A 21,007-nucleotide genomic window follows, 5' to 3' on the forward strand; every position below is an offset into this window, starting at 1 on the left:
CAGAGCAAGTAAGCCCGTGCGCCACAACTACTGAGCCTGCGCTCTAGTAGAGCCCATGTGCCACAACTACTGAAGCCCACGCGCCTAGAGCCCATGCTCCGCAGCAAGAGAAGCCACTGCAATGAGAAGCCCGCGCACTGCAATGAAGAGTAGCCCCCGCTTGCGGCAACTAGAGAAAGCCTGCGTGCTGCAACGAAGACCCAACACAGCCAATAAATAAATAAATAAATAAATAAATAAATAAATAAATAAATAAATAAATAAAATATTTACATATATATAATGTGAATACTTTGTATATGATGTTGTATATGATGTTTTAAATACGTAATCATCAAAAGTCATTGAATTGTACAATTTAAAGAGCTGTATGTAATTTATAGTATGTAAATTATTCCTCAATAAAAAATTTCTTGATAAGGAAAGAAATAACAATAGTAATTCTGAATGAACCTTTTTTTTCCTCTAGATATTTGGTAGTACGTTCCTTTTATTCCTTTTTTAAATTAGTAGACTTTAATTTTAAATTTATAGAAGAATTGAGCAGACGGTATAGTACAGAGTTCCCATTTTACATGCCCCCCCCCCCGAATTTTCCCTATTATTAACATTTTATATTAGTATGGTACATTTGTTACAATTAATGAACTTATATTGATACATTGTTTTTAACTAAAGTCCATACTTTATTCATATTTCCTTAGTGTTTATCTAATGTCCTTTTCTGTTCCAGGATCACATCCAGGATACCACATTACATATAGTTATCATGTCTCCTTAGACTTCTCTTGGCTGTGACAGTTTCTCAGACTTTCCTTGTTTTTGATGACCTTGACAGTTTTGAGGAGTACTGGTCGAGTATATTGTAGGATGGCCCTCCCTTGGAATTTGTCTGCTGTTTTTCTAATGATTAGACTGGGATTATGGGTTTTGGGGAAGAAGACCACAGAGTTAGAATGCAATTTTTGTCACATCATATCAAGGATACATACAACCTTTGATTACTTTTTCTTTTTAATAGAAGTCCATAAATATAAATATCATCTACAACTGATTACTTTTAATATGCTTTTTCAGATATATTATTTCAGCGCTTTGCAAAGATATTCATTGGCTGTCTTGCAGCAGTTACTAGTGGTATGATGTATGCTCTCTATTTATCAGCATACCATGAACGGAAATTCTGGTTTTCCAACAGGCAGGTAAGAAGAAAGAACTTTGAGCATATGAACGTTTGTTTTAATATTTAATGTTAATTTAAATGTGTTTTCCAGGGAGCCTAAACATATGCATGATAAGTGTGACAAGTGCTTTCTTAATGTTATGGCTGTAAGCCAGTAGGAACAAAATGGTATAGAAGCTGTTTTGAGTCACAGTATCAACCTTGAAAAATTTAATAGAATGTATTTCAAGGTGGTAGAACAGAAATTATGAGGGGGCTTTCCTTCATGCAATTGATTTATCAGGACTTTTGATGACAGTGAAATGTTATGAAGTTTAGTCAGCTTTTTAGTAGTTTTGGTAGTTTACATTTAAGAAACAGTCTGTGGAAGTTTCAGCATCAAAATATTTTAATTTTTAGATTAGAATGTTTTGAGGTGCTGAAAATGATTAGCAGACATAACAGTATTTATTAAAATGTTGCCTCATATTAGTATGTTTAATGTTTGGTTTTAAATCACGTGTTAATCACGGACTCTTTACTCACTATAGTTATATTCATAATTCATTTGGCCTTTGAATAAGTTTGTTTTCAGACTTACTTTCACAATCAGGTATACCTGTAATATGCATTGGCAAAGTTCGTGGTGTTACCACTTGACTCTAAAGTTTTTTTGTTTTTGTTTTAGCCCAAACTCTTTTTTGTTGTTGTTCTTATTTTTGAGTGAGTAGTCAAGCTGACTAAATGTTTTTAAGCCATTGATTTATCTAACACCACCAAAACATTTAACTGAATAATTACTTACCTGTATTGATTTGACCAAGGCTTCTGTATATCCTGTTTCCTTGAAAATGTTATGAAGATTAAGTATTAGTTGTTCTCAACACTGGATGTACAATAGAAAAATCTGGGATGATTTAAAAAATAACTTCCCTCACAGATTCTTAGGTGGGGTGGGGGGAGTGTCTGGGGTCAATATTGCACAAAATCTTTCCATGTGATTCTGTTATGTAGGCAGAATTGAGAACAATAAGGTTTGAAAATCTAGAAGACATCCATGAAGAGCATTGTGATGAGCCAGGAGCATTGGCATCATCTGGGAGCTTTTTCAGAATTGCAGATTCTCAGGCCACACTTTAGAATCAGGATCTATGTTTGAATAAGATCTCTAGAAGTTTTATATGCACATTAACTGAGAAGCACTGATTAAGAGTTTACATCTTTGAAATTTTAGAAAGAAAAATCAGTACCCATTCATAAAAAATAATTTTGAGGAAATTTATTTAGACTAATAATATCTAAATGAGAAAAAAAAAGGGTTCACTGGTCAAATAGATCTAGGAAAGACTTTATAGAGATTCTCAGTGCATAATGAATACTGAAACTCTGAAAAGTCTTGCAATGAAAAAACTCATTTAACTTTCTCTAATCCAGCCTTGACATAGCTTATTTAACTCTTTTTAGGTAACACCCATTAATACCTTAGGAAGTTCTGTTGATCAAACTTTGGGGAAACTGCTCTGATATCTTTTGTATTAATTGATAAAATTATGCATGAAAATAAACATGTTTCATTTTAAAAGATTGTAGATTTATGAAAGCTTGATTCAGCATGAAAAGCACAGATTTCAATGTTTTTGACTACCTATATTCTTGGTTCTGTACAGCCTAATTTTAGGAATTTTAAGATTTACTTACATTTCTGGGAGTTCATTTGAAAAGAACTGGTTAGTTATCTGCTGCTCTTGAAAAGCCCTAATTAAGGGCTTGCTGTTCTGGATACCTAGGGAAGTGGAATAGCAATAGAAAAATAATACTTTCTTTTTAAACTTATATTTTTATTATAGACTTCTAACACCTCAACCATCATTTTTTATTTCCTGCTATACTATTCTTGTTCTCCTTATGGTACTACTTTGGGTTTTCCTTTCAGATTTTTCTTATATATAATAGGCAAATAACTTACGAGTTACAATCTAGTTTAAACCTTAGGTATTTCGTTAAAGTGATTGCCAGATTATTGAAAAGTTTAATCTTATTAATATGGCCACTAGTGATTAAAGGAAAATCCAAACATGTCTTTGAATAAAAGGATAAATAAATAAAATTAATTTGGAATATGAGGAGAGAAAAAGATTGCAGTTGAAATTTAAGACATTGGTATTTAAATAATCATTTCATTTTCTTTTAGGAGCTTGAACGGGAAATCACATTTCAGGGTGATAGTGCCATTTATTATTCTTATTATAAGGATATGTTAAAGGCACCTTCATTTGAAAGAGGTATGATAACTACATTTGTATATTTAGTAACAATATTTTCCTAAAATAAAACATTGTTCTTATATGTGGGAGCCCTTGAATGTGGAGATTTGTCTCAGAATGTAGGTATTGGTCTTTCTTGTAGTTAATTTAAAAATTGGAAAAATGAGGCACAGAGTATTATATTTTGAGATCCTTCTTGATAATAGTTTAAAGTATTTAATGACCTCTGAATAACATGTTCAATTCTTGTAAAAGCAGAATAAATAATCTGGAGAAAAATTTTTCTGGCTTTAGGTGTATACGAACTGACACACAATAACAAAACTGTATCTCTGAAGACTATAAATGCAGTGCAGCAAATGTCTCTATATCCAGAACTTATTGCCAGCGTTTTATATCAAGCAACTGGTAGCAATGTATGTGTCTCTTTTGACTTTAATATTTATTTTCTCACATATTTATGAATCCTCAAAATTATACATTGTCATCCTATTATCTCCTTCTCTCTCTCTTTTTTTTTTCCCCCAATTAGGAGATTATTGAGCCAGTATATTTCTATATTGGCATTGTTTTTGGATTGCAAGGAATATATGTCACTGCTTTATTTGTTACAAGTTGGCTTATGAGTGGAACTTGGCTAGCAGGAATGCTAACTGTTGCATGGTTCATTATTAACAGGTAAGAAAGGTGTTTTTAATTAAGTTTTACAATTTTTTGTGACTGTGGTAGAGTTCTAAAAATGGCTCCCCCCTCCAAACCTTCCATGCCCTGATTCCTGCCTATGAATATGATGAGATTTCATTCCTGTGATTATGTTGTGTTGTACGGCAGCGGTCCCCAACCTTTTTGGCACCAGGGACAGTTTCCTTTGAAGACAGTTTTTCCACGAAGTGGGGTGGATGAGTCAGGCAGTAATGCGAGCGGCAGGTGAAGCATCGCTCGCTCGCCCGCTGCTCACCTCTTGCTGTGCAGCCCAGTTCCTAACAGGCCGTGGACCAGTACTGGTCTGTGGCCCGGGGTTGGGGACCCCGGTTATACGGCATAGTTGACCTTAAGGTAGGAAGGTTAGCTGGTGGGCCTGATCTAATCGTATGAGCCCTTAAAAGTGAGCAGCTTTCTGCAGCTGGTACAGAAGGGAAGTCAGAGATATTTGAAGCATGAGAAGGATTTGGTGCCTTGTTGCTGGATTGAAGTGAGGAGGAAATGAATTCTGCCAACAACCAGTGAGCTTGTAAAAACTCTACAAGCCCTGGATAAGAACTACAGCCCCAGTTGATGCTTTGATTTTAGCTTAAGGGGACCCTGAACAGAGAACCCAGCCATACTGTGCTGGGTTTGTGAGCTAATGAATCTGTGTTATTTTAAGCTGCTACATTTGTGGTCATTTGTCATGCAACAGTTGAAAAATAATACACCCACCTCTATCTCTCTTTTTTCAACCATAGCAACATTGGCATACATGTCTTTCCTCATTTATTTAAAATTGATGACATAGCTTCATGAAAAGAAGGAAGAGGCATCAGATGTATCAGTTTTAAGTTAACCACTATATTAATCTATGGCAGTGTGCTTTGAATAATAAATTCATTCCTTTTGGTGATTAAAGGAGCCTCAGTTCTTTAATAGTGGGTACAAAGAGAGTAGGGGATGGGACTTCTTTGAACTGGAGAGCTAAAATTTTCTTGGCATTGGTCAGTGTCAAAAATTTATTTTTTGAATGATCCTTTTTTGGCTTTTGAAAGTGCTTCCTCTCCATAGCACTTTCCCCTCGTAACACTTAACGTGATTAAATTTTAGAAAATGAGACCCTTCTTCTGTTATACATTTTCTTTTGGCAACTGCCAAATGAAAAATATGGTACTTCAAAGACACTGAGTTTCAGATTTAGGGCTATATCTCTTACTGGGCTTTGTTTAGGGTCACATGCTGGCAACAGTTTGAAGTAAGCAATTTAAAAAATCTTCCTTAGAAGTTTTCAAGTATAGCTGTCCAGCTTTATGAGTTATCAGTATGTTTCTTCTTAACTCATAAAGGGAGTACAGGGATGAACCAAACTTTATTATTATAAAAGCAACATATGTACATCATAAAAAAATTGAAACCAGCAAAAATAAAATAATAACTTCACATTCCCACCACCTGGAAATCACTCAGCATTGTTTATATCTTGGTGCATATTCTTTTGGACCTTTTTCTATTGTGAATATGCGTGTGTATACGTGTATGTATTTGTGGTATATGTATGTATATATATGTATATATATTTTTAACCAAGATGAGATATATTGCACATACTGTTTTATATGCTGCTTTCCTTATTTAGAAGCCTCTGCCTTTCTATTTCAATAACTTTTTTTTTTTAGACACAAAGAGCTTTTTAATTATTATTTATTTATTTTTGGCTGTGTTGGGTCTTCGTTTCTGTGCGAGGGCTTTCTCCAGTTGCGGCAAGCGGGGGCCACTCTTCATTGCGGTGCGCGGGCCTCTCACTATCGCGGCCTCTCTTGTTGCGGAGCACAGGCTCCAGACGCGCAGGCTCAGTAGTTGTGGCTCACGGGCCTAGTTGCTCCGTGGCATGTGAGATCTTCCCAGACCAGGGCTCGAACCCGTGTCCCCTGCATCGGCAGGCAGATTCTCAACCACTGCGCCACCAGGGAAGCCCTCAATAACTTTTTTATCTTTTCTAATACCCAGCCCATATTAGAATTTCCTGTGTTGACCCCCAAAATACCCTCTATAGCTGGTTTATCCAAACCAGTATTTAATCCAGGACTACGTATTGCATCTGGTTGTTACGTTCCTTAACTCCCTTTAAATCTAACATAGTCCCTTTTTTTAATGACAGTTGGCTTGTTGAAGGGACCAAGTCAGTCGTCCTACAGAATGTCCCAACTTCTGGATTTCTCCTATTGCTTCCTTGTGGTGTTATTTAAGTTTTCTCTGTCTTCTGTGTTTATGTAATCTGGAAGATACCTCTAAAGGCTTGATGGATTCAAGATAAACAATTTTGGTTAGAATATATTGTCGATGATGTAGTTTTCATGTTCTGTGACTTTACAAGTTACAGGGTATTTAGTTGGCCTAACCCTAGTGAAGCTGAAATTGACTGCTGGTTTGAAGGATGACAGTCTGATCTCTCCATTGAATAATTATGTTTTCCTCTTATGACTATAACACAATCTGTGTGGTGTTCTGGGGCATCAAATGAGCGTCCTTTTCACCATTAACAATATACCCAAGGGTTATAACTCTAGTTGACAGTCTTTGCCTAATTTAGGGTTTATAAAATTAGGTTTTTCTATTTTCATTAGCTTCATTCTTCAAAAGTAGAATCTTTCTTTATTAACCAGGTTCTTTGGTTACCTTTAAATTCAGTTACTATTAGAAAGTTAGGACAAATGCTTAATTTCACTTTAATTACCAATTTCTTTGTAAGAGATTGTTTTAATAGCTGTCTCATACAGTGATAAAAAGCATTTTCTGGTGTTCTCCTTTTTAAGCATCTTTCTGTACTTAGAGATTTTCATTGATTCAATAGGGCTAAAATACATTACCATCATTGTTCTTTTTCTTGCTTAAATTTTTACAGCATTGGTCGATGGGAGTGCTTTCAGACTGGCTCCCGAGTTCTTTTGACACATCTTCAATAATCTTTGAAAGTGTCCTTTTTTTCTGGCTCAACAGGAAGAGCAGGCTCACCTTGTATATTCCAATGAAAGATTTGCAATTAGCCTTTTCTCTCTGGAGCTTTGATTCCTTTTAGTATAAAATAGTATTAGAGAATCTGGTGTGGATGCTAGGGGTATAGATGACTTCTTGTTAAGTCAGAAAGTGCCCGTTAGAGAATATTTTAAGTTGCCATGTACTCTTCTAAAATTTCATTAGGATTCATTGTTAGAAATTTAATAGCACACTCACAGAATTTATTTCAGTGCTAATAGACTAGGTCTAGAAATTTCTTGCTTTTTAGAGTGAAAGTGTGTTTCGTATACAGCATTATTTAAAATAGAGACCTTCTAAAAGGATTGCTTTCTTGACTATGTGATGCATTAGTTATTGCTGTATAACAGATCAACCCAAAACTTAACAGCTTAAAACAACAAACATTATCTCTCACAATTTCTGAGGGTCAGGAATCCAGAGTGGCTTATCTGGGTGGTTCTAGCTAAGGGTTTCTTGTGAGGTTGAGTCAGTAGTTGGTTGGGGCTACAGTCATCTGAAGGCTTGACTGGCCTGGATCATTTTTACTTAGTTCACTTCCTGTGGCTTTTGCAAGAAGCCTCAGTTCCTCGCTGGCTGTTGGCCTAGAAGGCCTTAGTTTCTCATCACATGGACCTCTGCAGAGGGCTGCTCACAGCTTGGTTGCTGGCTTCCTTTAGAGTGAATGATCCAAGAGAGACTGGAGTGAATGTGTCATAGTGGAAGCCACCTATCTTTGATAACCTAATATCAGAAATGATAGAACATCACTCTGCCATATTCTGTTGGTCATGCAGACTAATTGTGGCACAACATGGGAAGTGGCTACACAGGGTGTTAATACCAGGAGGCAGGGACTGTTATGAACCATCTTGGAGGCTGGCTGTCACCTACAATGAACTTTAATATTCATTTCATTTAATCCCTAGATCTTTCTTCATCAGAAGTTCAAAGAGAAAGACTAGGCAACTTTATCATGTAAAAATAACAGCAATTAAAGAATAATAAGACTCCCTGTCAAATAAATTATTTTAAAGAGCTTAGTGAGAATTGTAAGGAAATTGCCTTATTTAATTATAATTCAATTGCCTTATTAAATTGCCTTGTTTAATGACACAATATATCCTGGGTAGCTGGAGCAGGAGTTAGGTAGAAATATTAATCTGATATATTCTGTTAAAGTGTATCTTTTAGCAATTGAAACATCTTAGCAAGTAGCTTTTTCTTTATGTGTTTGTTATTTTTTATTGGTATATATTTTCCTTTTTTTTTTTTTTTGGTCGTGTGTTGTGCGGCATGTGGGATCTTAGTTCCCCACCAGGGATTGAACCTGTGCCCCCTGCAGTGGAAGCACTGAGTCTTAACCACTGGACCGTCAGGGAAGTCCCATATTGGTGTATATTTTATACTGCAAAATATATTTGAATGCCATGAAAGAGTATGCTGTCTTTTTTATTTATCAGCTTTGGTTTATATATGATTACCTAGAAAAGTGCAAAAAGATATTAGTCATTCCATTATATTATGATTATTAATTGTGTTCTTAATGACATTTTGTGATACTCGTTCCTTAATATTAGAAGTAGAAAGCAGGATTATAAAATAGCTCCTGTTTGTTCAAACTAAAGGATGTAGGTATACTAGAAAATTCAAGAAAATTTCAGGAAATAGCACTGTGCATATAGTAGTGGGGGGAAATCAGAGGCAGATGACTCCCTTTGATCAGACTTATCACCAAAATGGGCTAACCTGAGTCCAGTCTTCATGTATAAACAATATAGAAATTGCTCTTGGTCCCCACTGATCTTCTCATCTACAAATATATCGTTGAGAATCACTTTCAGTGGACACATGTTTATATTTGAAAAGCAAAGAAAATATATCTGATTAAAAGTCTATACTGAGTTTAATCTTTGGCCAAAAAAGGGTAACTGTGCACATCGGTGATTCATAAAAGGGTAAGCTGCAAGGAATGCACATGTCCCAGAGTTAACAAAAATAATGGTAACACATGGTGCTGGGTCTGTAATAATGATATTGGTATACTCTGGATGCTTGTGGAAGTATAAAGTTTTTCAATTTTGGATGCCAGTTTTTCCCAGGAATTTCATTGTATTCCAAGGAATAATTCAAAAAATAATTTTGAATTATTTAATTATTATTAATCATTAAATAATTCAAATAATTCAAAAAAGAAGGAAAGAGTTCACTGCTTCAACTTATTTATTATAGTATTATTTGTAATAATATGAAAAATTAGAAAACAGCCTAAATATAAGGGAATGGTTAGGTAAATTGTAATATGTCAATGCAAGGGAACATATAGCCATTAGAAGTTATACTGATATTGCATAGGTGTTTTTCAGCTTTCACACATTATACATTGGATTGACATGCCAAGCTGTTTTTCATGTCTAATCTAAATCAACGTTTCTCAAACTTCAGTTATATATATTTAAAACTTAATAATTATGGATTCCGTGTGTTGATTTAAATAATTTGAATGGTAATGCTACTTAAATATAAAGCATTAAACTATGTTTTTAAGCTCCTTATGTATTGAAACCAATTTACTAATAAAGTAACAAACCAGTAAAATATTAACTAAAAACTTTAATGTGAAAAATTATATTTTGCTAATGCCAAATTTCTACTCTCTGTGTATGACAAACCTACACAGTTAGGTACCGTGAGATGACTCATTTCTCATCATGTTGCTCTGTTCAGTCCATTATGAAATCTCTTTTTTTTTCTTTTACCACAGTGATCAGTACATCATTCTGTTTTTACTTGGCAATACATCATTTAGTATTAAGACCATCTCATTTTTTTTCTGATTAGCCCAAGCTAATTGAAGTAGTACTGTGTTACCAACTGGATTGTTAACACAAACATGGAAGTGAGTCCTGAAATCTTTTTGGCAGTAGTGAGTTACAAAGTGGTCATCCAAGTGATTCAGGTTATGTTTATACTATGATGTGTTTAAAATGAAAACACAAAAACTCAGAGTTAGCTGATCTCTGGGAATGTATCCATAGATGCAATTGATAAAAGTTATTATTTGAATTGCTGGTTTGTGCTGCTGTCTGCTAGACTCTGCCGCTGGGGAGAAAAAGTGAGTCTCGTTGGATGTTGTCACATCCCACTGTTAGCCTTCTGGTTCTCACTACCACCAGGCATGGATGGTGTGGGGAAGAGCAAGAGTAGCACAGGTGTTCAGGACTGTCCTCCGTGAGGACTGAGGCTTGTTCACGTGTAGAGAATAACTGGCAGAGACCCTACTCAGTTTTTGCTGCAATGACTAGAGAAGGTTTCCTTCATCCCTTCTCCAGACGGTGCTTCTGGTGCAGAGTTTTATAGGTTTCACTGCACTACGCTGTGCGTTGGGTAGGGGTAGTGAGTGAGTCTTTGGAATGAGGATTGCCAGGTTCACCTTCCCAATCCTAGGCTGATAGAGTGGTTGGCAGAGTCCTGACTTGAGAATAGACATCTTCTCCTTCGTACTTCCTGACTTATGACATGTGAATATCTTGTTTTGTCTTTTAAAATTATTTATTTATTTATGTATGGCTGTGCTGGGTCTTCGTTTCTGTGCGAGGGCTTTCTCTAGTTGCGGGCAAGTGGGGGCCTCTCACTATCGCGGCCTCTCTTGTTGCGGAGCACAGGCTCCAGACGCACAGGCTCAGTAATTGTGGCTCACAGGCTTAGTTGCTCCGTGGCATGTGGGATCCTCCCAGACCAGAGCTCGAACCCGTGTCCCCTGCATTGGCAGGCAGATTCTCAACCACTGCGCCACCAGGGAAGCCCTCGTTTTGTCTTTTAGAAAGTTAACTTTCACAACAATTTTTCATAAATAATATTGTATGAAAGTAGGTGGCCTTTAGAATACATGATGTTCGCTAAATGGTATGGCAGCAATCATATCTGGAAAAGAAATACTTATTGCACACATAGTAAAATAAATTCCAATTGGATTAAAGAATTAAAAGTTAACAATGAAACCAGTGATCACTATACAAAAACATTGGTTCCTGTTTTTAAAAACCGTTTTTAATAGGTAAAGTCAGAAATAATGTAAGTGTATAACAATAGGAACTGGTTAGATTATGATAAATCTGTACAGTTATGTGCCATGACTATTCAATATTCTTGAAGTATATTGACATATATACTATGGAAAGATGCTCATAATATATTGTTAAGTAAAAATAGTTCATTACAGAGTTATAAAAGAGATAAGACCTAATACTGTTTACTAGGTTCTGGACACTGTACTAAGTTTTTTCCAGCTTTTATTTCACTTGATCTTCAAGTTTTTAATTTATGTATATATATTCAATTACATATACATTCATAGAACACAGGTTATTTTCTAATACTTTTTAGAAGTTTTATTGAGATGTAATTGGCATAGAATAAACTTGTACATATTTAAAATGTAGAAGTTGATAATTTTAGACATTTAGACACACTTGTGAAACCATCAACAAAATCAGTATAATACACATTATCACACCCAAAAGTTTTGTTGTGTTTCTTGGTAATCTCTCCCTCTTTCCTCTTCTTACCCCACCTCTACTGCTGTTCCACTGTCTTCAGGAAACCAGTGATCTGCTTTCGGTCACTGTAAATTAGTTTGCATTTTCTAGAATTTTGTATAAATGGAGTCATATAGCATATACTTTTTTGGTTTTTTTTTTCTCCACTCAGCATAATTATTTTGAGATTCATGTATGTTGGGTGTATCAATAGTTCATTTCTTTTTATTGCTGAGTAGTATCCTATTGTATGGCTATACCACATTAAAAAAATTTTTTTTTAATTTATTTTATTTATTTTTTTGGCCATGCCGCGTGGCTTGTGGGATCCTAGTTCCCCAGCCAGGGATTGAACCCGCGCCCTCGGCAATGAAAGCATGGAGTCACAAACCACTGGACCACCAGGGAATTCCCTATACCACAATTTGACTGAACTAAATTACACGCAAGAATGTTTGTCTCCATTAGAAGGATTATGCAGCAATTTTCATGAAGCTTTTTAAGCAATAGCACCTTGGTTTTTTGTGTGGGAAATAGCCATTGGGTTTATGAGATCCAGATTTAATTATTGTTGGGAAGGGAGTCCACCGTGGTGTGGGGTATGCATAGGAGACAACAGGCTCTCAATGAAAACTGATAGAGGAGAAACTTAGGAGGAGCCTGCAAAGACATTGTGTTTGATTCTGGAGATTTTCAAAGCTCTCTGGATCTGTCACATAAAGGACTACTGTAATGTTAATTCTGGGTAACCTGCTGATTGAAAAAAGTATTAAACTAGATATCAGAAGATATGCATTGTAATCCTAGTTGTGTCACCTACTAGCTATATGACTTCATTAAGTCATCACCTTTCTGAACTTCATATTCCTTTTATATAAGGGTTAGTATAAGAACTGTGGCTCTGCCAAACCTGCTAGTTATGTAGTGCACATTGTGCTCTAGAGAGGGATAGCCATCTTGTTAAGGGAAAGGAGGGTGGGGGGCTGAACTCCAGTGTACTCTGCAGCAAGCTGTGTGTTGTAGCATGAGGCTGTATCTGCCCAGAGCAGGGATGCCTTTTTCAGCTTCTCACAGAGGCCCATCTATTCATCAAGCAGACACAGCAGCACTAAGTCTTCCTGGGTAGGAGGTAAGGTAAGGGTGAAACACTATTAATTTGTTCAAAGATGCTGTATAGGTAATGGTGGCTTTGTCCATGCCTACCTCACAGGATATGGAGAACAGTGTGTGAAAGTGCCTTGAAAAGTATAGTGTTACACAAATATAATGTCTTGCTATTTTGCTGTTCATCTGTGGTTCATTTTAGGGTAGATACGACAAGAATTGAATACTCCATTCCTTTAAGAGAAAACTGGGCACTACCATATTTTGCATGCCAAGTTGCTGCACTTACAGGCTATTTAAAAAGCAACTTAAATTCTTATGGAGAGGTAAGATACAAATTTATTTGTCACAATTCTGATGTATTGCAAATGTGGTACATAATTTTAAAACTATTCATATTAATAGTTAAATTATATTCAGTGAAACCTGGTTACTACACAGTAAAGGATATAGTTAGGTAGTCTTATTATAACAGTTATTCTGTAATCTGATTGACAGTAAATTATATTTATGAGAAAGGAGATGTTATATTGTTTTAGTACAGTTATTTGACAAATTTATGAAGAATATCTTATTTTGAAAATTAATGTCTTGTTATTTTACCATTTCTCTCACTTCTGGAACATTGATGGCCTTTAATCATCACAAGTTGAAGAATATTAATGAAGATATAAAGAGTGACTACAAGGGACAACAATGGTAGCACTGCATATTTTGTTTGCCCATATGTTTTCTGTGACTGAGGTGTAGGTAAGCTAGTGAGCTTCAGGAGACTGCCCTGGATAGTTTAGATTCTTACTGTTGTTGTGCCTTTGTTGTTGCCATAAGCCCTTTCAGCAGTCAAGTGAAGCTTAGAGACTCTGTCTCAGAAGAATGATTTTAAATGCATAAAATAAAATAAATGTGATTATAAAAGGCAACCAGTTACACTGAAATTGACTTAAATGTAGCAATCCTTTGACAGTCTGTCTGCCTGTCTTAGGTTAAGAATTCCTGGCTAGAAAAAGGGACTGTAGGGACCTGGTTGGCCAGGAAATTGTATTAACTTATGGTTCCTTTTTGAAATCTCTGAAAAATGTTCTTTCCTCCTTTCAGTGATGTCAGATGTCCTGAGCATAGCAAACTTTATTTCATTTTTTATAACACTAGTATTTCCTTTTTTATCTAAAATAATAAGAACACGTTTCAGATTTGTAGTTTTCCCTTTGTTGGTTTTGTATAAACAGCTTTCTGAGAAAGAGTATTTTCTATAATAGGGAGTCTTTGAGTGTTTTCCTGTTAGATTGTGCAGCCTTCTCTTAGGGAAGAATAGTTCTTCAATTTTTGAATAAAAGTGTATAATATAGCAAAATGAACTGCCTAAGCTTCTCTGTATTTACCATTATTTTGAATTAATATGAAAGTTTTGTTGCCAAAAAAAAGGTTTATCAAATATTTATTTTATTTTACTTTTGGCCCTACCGCCCAGCACGTGGGATCTTAGTTCCCCGACCAGGGATCGAACCCGTGCCTCCTGCAGTGGAAGCGTGGAGTCCTAACCACTAGACCGCCAGGGAATTCCCTTTCAAATATCTTTTTAATAAAACCATTATTCTTATTTATTTTAAAAGAAGGAGTTTTGGAAAAGGTAGAATGAAATGTAAACTTATTTTTTCCCTTCTATACTATATTTTATATTTTTCTGAATAACTTTTTTTTATTGCCATGTTATGTATTTATTCTTTCTAGTATTTTTTTAAATTCTAACTTTTTTAAATTAAAAAAGTAATACAGGGGCTTCCCTGGTGGTGCAGTGGTTAAGAATCCGCCTGCCAATGCAGGAGACATGGATTTGATCCCTGGTCTGGGAGTATCCCACATGCTGCAGAGCAACTAAGCCCATGCACCACAACTACTGAGCCCATGCACTGCAACTACTGGAGCCTGCGCACCTAGAGCCCATGCTCCACAACAAGAGAAGCCACCACAATGAGAAGCCTGCACAGCACAACAGAGAGTAGCCCCCGCTCGCTGCAACTAGACAAAAAGCCTGTGTGCAGCAACGAAGACCCAACGTAGCCAAAAATAAAATATATAAATAAATAAATTTTTTTAAAAAGTAATACATCTACATTGTACAGATGGTAAAAAAAAAATTCAGTCCGTGCAAATGGACAGATATACAGTGAAAAGTATATTTCCGTTCAGTTTACTGTTGTTTACCAAGGACCTGGTGCTTTTTGATGGGATCCAAGAATAGCTTATACTCCTATTTTAGTTTACATTTTGTTTCTCCTTTTTTATTTAACCACAATTACTTTTCTCTATTTTGAAAGTATTCCATAATATTCTCCCTTCTTCCCTCCCTTCCTCTTTCTCTTTTTTCCTCTCTTCGTATTAAGGTAAAGGAGGAAAATTGTCCTTATCAGTTATTTGATTATTTATAACTAACCACTCATCTGGTACTCAAGAGTACACAGCAAGAGCAAAATATCTATGCAAATATTAAAGGGGTAACAATATTAAGGATTCTATAAAAACATGGTAGTAAAAAGAAGCAAGTTTACTGTATTCTTAATCCTTCAGCTTAAAACTCAATTTTTTAAAAAGCAAAACTGCTCTTTCTGCCTCTGCTGCTGCCATGGTGCCCGTGAAGAAGCTTGTGGCACAGGGTGGGCAAAAAAAAGAAGTAGGTCCTAAAGTTTACTCTTGACTATACCCATTCTGTAGAAGATGAAGTCATGGATGCTGCCAATTTTGAGCAGTTTCTTCAGGGGAGAAAGTGAATGGAAAAGCTAGGAATCTTGGTGGAGGTGTTGTAACAATTGAAAGAAGCAAAAGCAAGATTACTGTAACTTCTGAGTTGCCTTTTTCCAAAAGGTATTTGAAATATCTCACCAAAAAATATTTGAAGAAGAATAATCTGTGATTGGTTATGCGTAGTTGCTAACAGCAAAGAAAGTTATGAATTGCGTTACTTCCAGATTAATCAAGATGAAGAAGAGGAGGGAGGCGAGGAATAAAGCTCAATTATCTGGTATATTTTGTATGAGTTCTTGAATAAAACTTAGGAACCAAAAAATATATCTATATAAAAAGCAAGACTGTCCAATCCTTCAATTATGTTTGCTTCCCCTTGAACTTACCCTATACACACATGCCTTTGTGTGTGTGGGGGTGTGTGTGTGTGTGTGTGTGTTAAAATCTAAAGAAGGTTTGTACCTGAATTAATAGTATTGTATCAGTGTCAATTTCCTGGTTTTGACAGTGTATAATGGTTGTGTAAGATATTGTCATTAAGGGAAGCTGGGTGAGGCAGTCCATGGGAATTCTTTTTTTTTTTTTCTTTTGTGGCTGTGTTGGGTCTTTGTTGCTGTGCACGGGCTTTCTCTAGTTGAGGCGAGAGGGGGCTACTCTTGATTGCGGTGTGCCGGCTTCTCATTGCGGTGGCTACTCTTGTTATGAAGCGCGGGCTCAAGGCGTGCGGGCTTCAGTAGTTGTGGCTTGCGGGCTCTAGAGCGCAGGCTCAGTAGTTGTGGCGCATGGGCTTAGTTGCTCCATGGCATGTGGGATCTTCCTAGACCAGGGATCGAACCTGTGTCTCCTGCACTGGCAGGCAGATTCTCAACTACCGCACCACCGGGGAAGTCCCATGGGAATTCTTTGTACTGTTTTTGCAACTTCACGTGAACTAATTCAAACTAAATATATATATGTATTTTTTATTATAACTTTTTTGCATGCAATCCTTTTCTGGGGGAAGGGTGTATAATTGTATGAATTTTTATCGTGTAGTTTCAAGTAACCATTATCATAATCAAGATGTGTATGTATATATACACACACACTATACGTCATTTATGTTACCCCTTAATAGTCATATCTTTCCCTCAACCCTAACCTCTGGCAACCATAGATTTGTTCTCTATCACTGTAATTTTGTCACTTTGAAAGGTTATGTAAATGGAATTCTGTAGTATGTTATCCTTCAAGATTGACTTTTTTCATAAAGCCTAATGCCATAAACATCTATCCAAGTTGATGCTGCATGTACCAGTAGTTTGCTCCTTTTCATTACTGAGTAGTATTATAGCAACATGGATATTTTAATCATATATTTTGTACTTTGCTTTCTACTCTTGAGACTAGATCTCATGGTCCCAGTTGCATCAGGATATCCAAACTCAGATCTTTTGTGCAGTTACCTGGAGCCATCCAGAGATATCTGTGGTTGATTACTGAAACCCATTTAATGTTACTTAAGTAATGTATATAAAAAAGCTGACAATAAAGGCATAGTTGAAAATGAAGTGAGAAAGGTAAGGGGTAGACAAGAGTGCATAGAGTTTTGAAAATGTCCAGAGAGAGGAGAAACTTAGGTCATTTTCCCGATTGTGTTTGACATGTGTTTCTATTATTATTATTATTATTTTTAATTTGGCGGCACTGCACGGCATGCGGGATCTTAGTTCCCTGACCAGGGATCCAACCTGGGCCCTGCCAGTGCAAGCGCCGAGTCCTAACCACTGGACCGCCAGGGAATTCCCTCTATCATATTTTCACTGCATGTTCTTAGAGTAGTTTGAGAATAAACCTTTGGAATTGGCAATTTGTTTCATTATACTGTAGCTTTTCCCTAGCATCCCCAAAGTAATCTCTAAGTGGCCAGTAGGTTACTTAAGCTGGATCTAGATCTGACCCTTCATTGATTTCTGGAGCTGGTTTTTCTGAGGATAATGGTTTTAGGCCTGGTTATTACAGTTCTGTTGTTCCACATTAGAAGATTTCCAGAACACTTTCCCTTACAGCTATGGTGATAGATAGAACAGAAGCTTATGTATTCTATTATTGCTGAGCCCTTCTGGGCCTTGCCCTTGATATTTGATCAACTGGTAGAATTTTTCCATCTCTTACATTTTGTTATCTTGTCTTAATCTTATTCAGGATGCTGAAAAATTCTTACATCTGCTGATGGTCTGAGGTATCTCTGACTCTGGAATTTATCATTGAGTATAGTCAGCTGAGTCTGGAAGATTTAGTTTTAGAGAACACAGTTCTTATCTTAGGTTTCTTGACTTGACTCTTACTGTCCTTTCATTGTTCTTATCAGAACCAATTCTTTTGACACTATGGCTGATGGAAGAATTAGGAATAAAAATGTAGGTCCCTAGAAGAAGTTGAGACTGTTGCTAGAAATATGCTAAGACTTGGTTTCTCACTAAGGGATCACTGGGGAGATGACATTTGGAAGGACAGAATAGATTTTAGCCAGGCATATTTCAGGCAAGGGCAGTGAAATCTTTGTGTTTAGTACTTTAGCAGATGAAAACAGCTGAGAGTTTCATATGGTTGACAGTACAAACTTTGGGAAAAGGTAAGGCCACACTGTGCTGAAAGGAAATGAAAAAAGAAATGGACTTTTTTCCTTGGGGTGTGGAATGGGCTGAGACATAAATAGACTGATCAAATGGAAACTCTTAGGAAAATATGAAGCACCAGGGAAGTGAAAATATTATAGAGTGAAAGGAGTTACTTCCACTGTAACTAAAGCCCAGCAGTCAAGTCTAGTAAAAGCCACCATTTAAAAATATTTATTCCTTAATCTCTTTTGGGGTGAAAGAAGATTGTACTGAATTTTCTTTTTTTCTTTGTCTTCCTGAAGTTCTCAGTATAATGTTGAACATTGAAGGGCAAGTGGTTGATTTCTCTCTAGAGTGCTTGATTTAAGATCTTATTGTTCATGTAAGGATTTAATAATTATGTGATTTAAAATCAAAGTTTCAAAAATTGTATAGCCTTAAAGTGGAACCAGTAACAGAGCTGCAAAATTTGAGGTAACAACCTCATAGATTTTTATAGTAATGAAGCTGTTGATATTTAGTTTCTTTCTTTGTTTTCCCTAGAGGTTTTGTTACTTGTTGATGAGTGCTTCAACTTACACATTTATGATGATGTGGGAGTACAGCCACTACCTCTTGTTTCTTCAAGCAATCTCTCTCTTCTTGCTAGATAGTTTTTCACTGGAGCAAAGTGACAAGGTATTATGGCATTTCAAAATTATGATTTTTAAATCTAGAGAATAAATGTCTTTATAGGGTTGTATAAAACCATTTAGCTTTTAAGCTTAATTTGAAATGTTTTAATAGGCTCTGATTTATACTTCTGCTCAAAAGGTTGCTAAACTCATTCTCCCCTAGTCCTTTTAGAAGCACTTTGAAATTCCCTTAAACATGGTCTGCTTAACCAAAGTCACCCCTGTGCTTCCTCTCTATTTCTAGCCATTTCTCCATCTTCCCTTTCTGTTTCTTTAAAAAACGAAAAAGGTGAAATATAGGAATGTACAAAAGAGTATATGTATGCTGTATATACGGTGTATAGAAAAAATATGAGTATTTGAACACCCAGGCCAAGATATGGAACATATGAATACTAGAAGCCCCTTTTTCTCAGTCACATCCTGCTCCCTCCCCATCAGAGGCTAACTGTCCTGAATTTTGTTAATCCTTTGCTTCTTTTTCTTTATGTTTTTCTTACCACCTATCTATGTATTCCTAAAACTATGTTGTCAAATAATGTATTGTTTACTTTTGCCTGATTTGCTTCTGAGATTCATCCCTGGTGATGTACAGAGCTATATTTCATTCATTTTTATTTATTGATGTGTTCTATTGCTGATGAACATTTCAGGTTTTTTCCAGTTTATTGTTCATATGACCAATGCTGCTATAACCATCTTTATACATGTCACCTGGCACAGAAGTGCAAGATTTTTCTAGAATATATAGTGGAATTACAAGTCAAATTCGTAGTGGAATTACAAGTCAAAGGATGTGTACATATTCAATCTAACTAAAGATATCAAGCCTTTCCCCAGAATGGTTATATCAATTTATACTTCAGTCAGCAGTAAAGGTTCCCATAAACATTTTGTTCCCTTGTTTCTTTATCTTTTTCTCTTTTGCCCTCTCATCTTTTTTTTCTTTCTTTATTAACATTTATTAAGTATTTAATATGTTGTCTAAGCCAGAAATTTGGGTACCTTCTCGCTCTTCTCTTCCTTTTCTTCAGATGGTCCAGAATTCTGATGAGTACCAACATTTAGGTTATTTCAATAGAGAGAATTTAATATAAACAATCATTAACCAAGTATAAAGTTGTTAACTTGTTAAATGAAAAGGTAATAAGTACCTGAAAGTATTATAGATTATAGAGGTAGCAACTTCAGGAAGCAGCTACCACCCCTAGAGGTGAGGGCTGAAAGGAAGAATTTGGAATTATTAAAATGTAGAAGCTTAGAGGAGGGAACCCTGTGGAGCTGAAACAGACTTCTGAGGAAGGGCCACTACTCAGCTTTGCTGGTACCTCTGAACTGGGAAGAAGGGCTCTGTGGAAATGGGACCCAGACTTCTGAGAATGGTACTCTGGCCAGCTGATTCTGCCATCTCTGGGGTAAGAAGATGTGATAAAGCTCGTTCTTCAAGTGTTAGGAAAACTGCTGCTGCATCCAGCTGCCTTAACAGGAAGGAATTACTCTGTTGGAGTGAAGAAGCATTGCTGAGGTGATCCTCCCAGGAACTGCAGGCTGCAGTAAGGAACACACCCCTGCTCTCTCCTCCAACCTTATTATCTCTCGCTAGCATGGATTGGCAGAGATTAATAGGGAGCCAAATGAAAAAGCAGAAATGTAGATTGGAGAAGCCGGCCCCAGCATTTCGAGGCCAGGATAGAGGGATGGGTTTGGAGCTAAGAGAACCAGCAGCCAAAATGAAAAAATAGAACATTACCAGCACCCAGAAGATCCCAGAATGCCCTCTCTTGTCATTGCTTCAGCCTCCCGACAGTGAGGTATCTTTTTAAAAAATGGCTCTGGCCTTTTAGGGATTTTTTTTCTTTTGGTTTTTTGGGTTTTTTTTTAACTTTTAACACTCTGCCTTTTGATTCCTCCCCCTCCCCCCAACTAGTGTCTATATTTTGTCTTAGTTCTCCCCTTTCTAAAAGGAATTTATTTTATGGTAGATTAAATTATTATACTATTGAATTTTAGAAAGAAATATAGTAAGACATAACTTTCCTGGGAGATCTTCTATTAGGAAATTGAATTTAACTTTCTTATTGTCACTGTTAAATGGACCACATGCAAAATACTTTTCTCTGGTGCTACATTTCATGGGAGTATATTTTCACTGGGTAGATTTTGGGAACTGCTGCTAACGGTTATGATTTTTGATTTATGCAGCTTGATGTTGCATAGATGGACAAGA

At 36.2% G+C, this 21,007-nt stretch overlaps 1 protein-coding gene and 1 pseudogene across 2 annotated transcripts in view; both read left to right on the plus strand.

Moving 5' to 3' along the window:
* DPY19L4 (dpy-19 like 4) overlaps positions 1 to 21,007 on the plus strand; it is a 58,315-nt gene that overhangs the window by 13,893 nt on the left and 23,415 nt on the right. The window contains exons 3-8 of one of the 2 annotated variants that reach the window (XM_061171570.1): positions 1,078 to 1,202; positions 3,354 to 3,444; positions 3,721 to 3,842; positions 3,959 to 4,104; positions 12,970 to 13,093; positions 18,650 to 18,784. In XM_061171570.1, coding sequence (XP_061027553.1) covers positions 1,078 to 1,202; positions 3,354 to 3,444; positions 3,721 to 3,842; positions 3,959 to 4,104; positions 12,970 to 13,093; positions 18,650 to 18,784 — 743 coding nt within the window. The remainder of the gene's footprint in view (positions 1 to 1,077; positions 1,203 to 3,353; positions 3,445 to 3,720; positions 3,843 to 3,958; positions 4,105 to 12,969; positions 13,094 to 18,649; positions 18,785 to 21,007) is intronic. The other variant, XM_061171571.1, reaches the window with a different exon arrangement.
* LOC133077219 (large ribosomal subunit protein eL22-like) lies at positions 15,388 to 15,769 on the plus strand (annotated as a pseudogene).

Source organism: Eubalaena glacialis, chromosome 17, assembly GCF_028564815.1.
Source record: "Eubalaena glacialis isolate mEubGla1 chromosome 17, mEubGla1.1.hap2.+ XY, whole genome shotgun sequence".
In the NCBI taxonomy this organism is placed as follows: Eukaryota; Metazoa; Chordata; class Mammalia; order Artiodactyla; family Balaenidae; genus Eubalaena; species Eubalaena glacialis.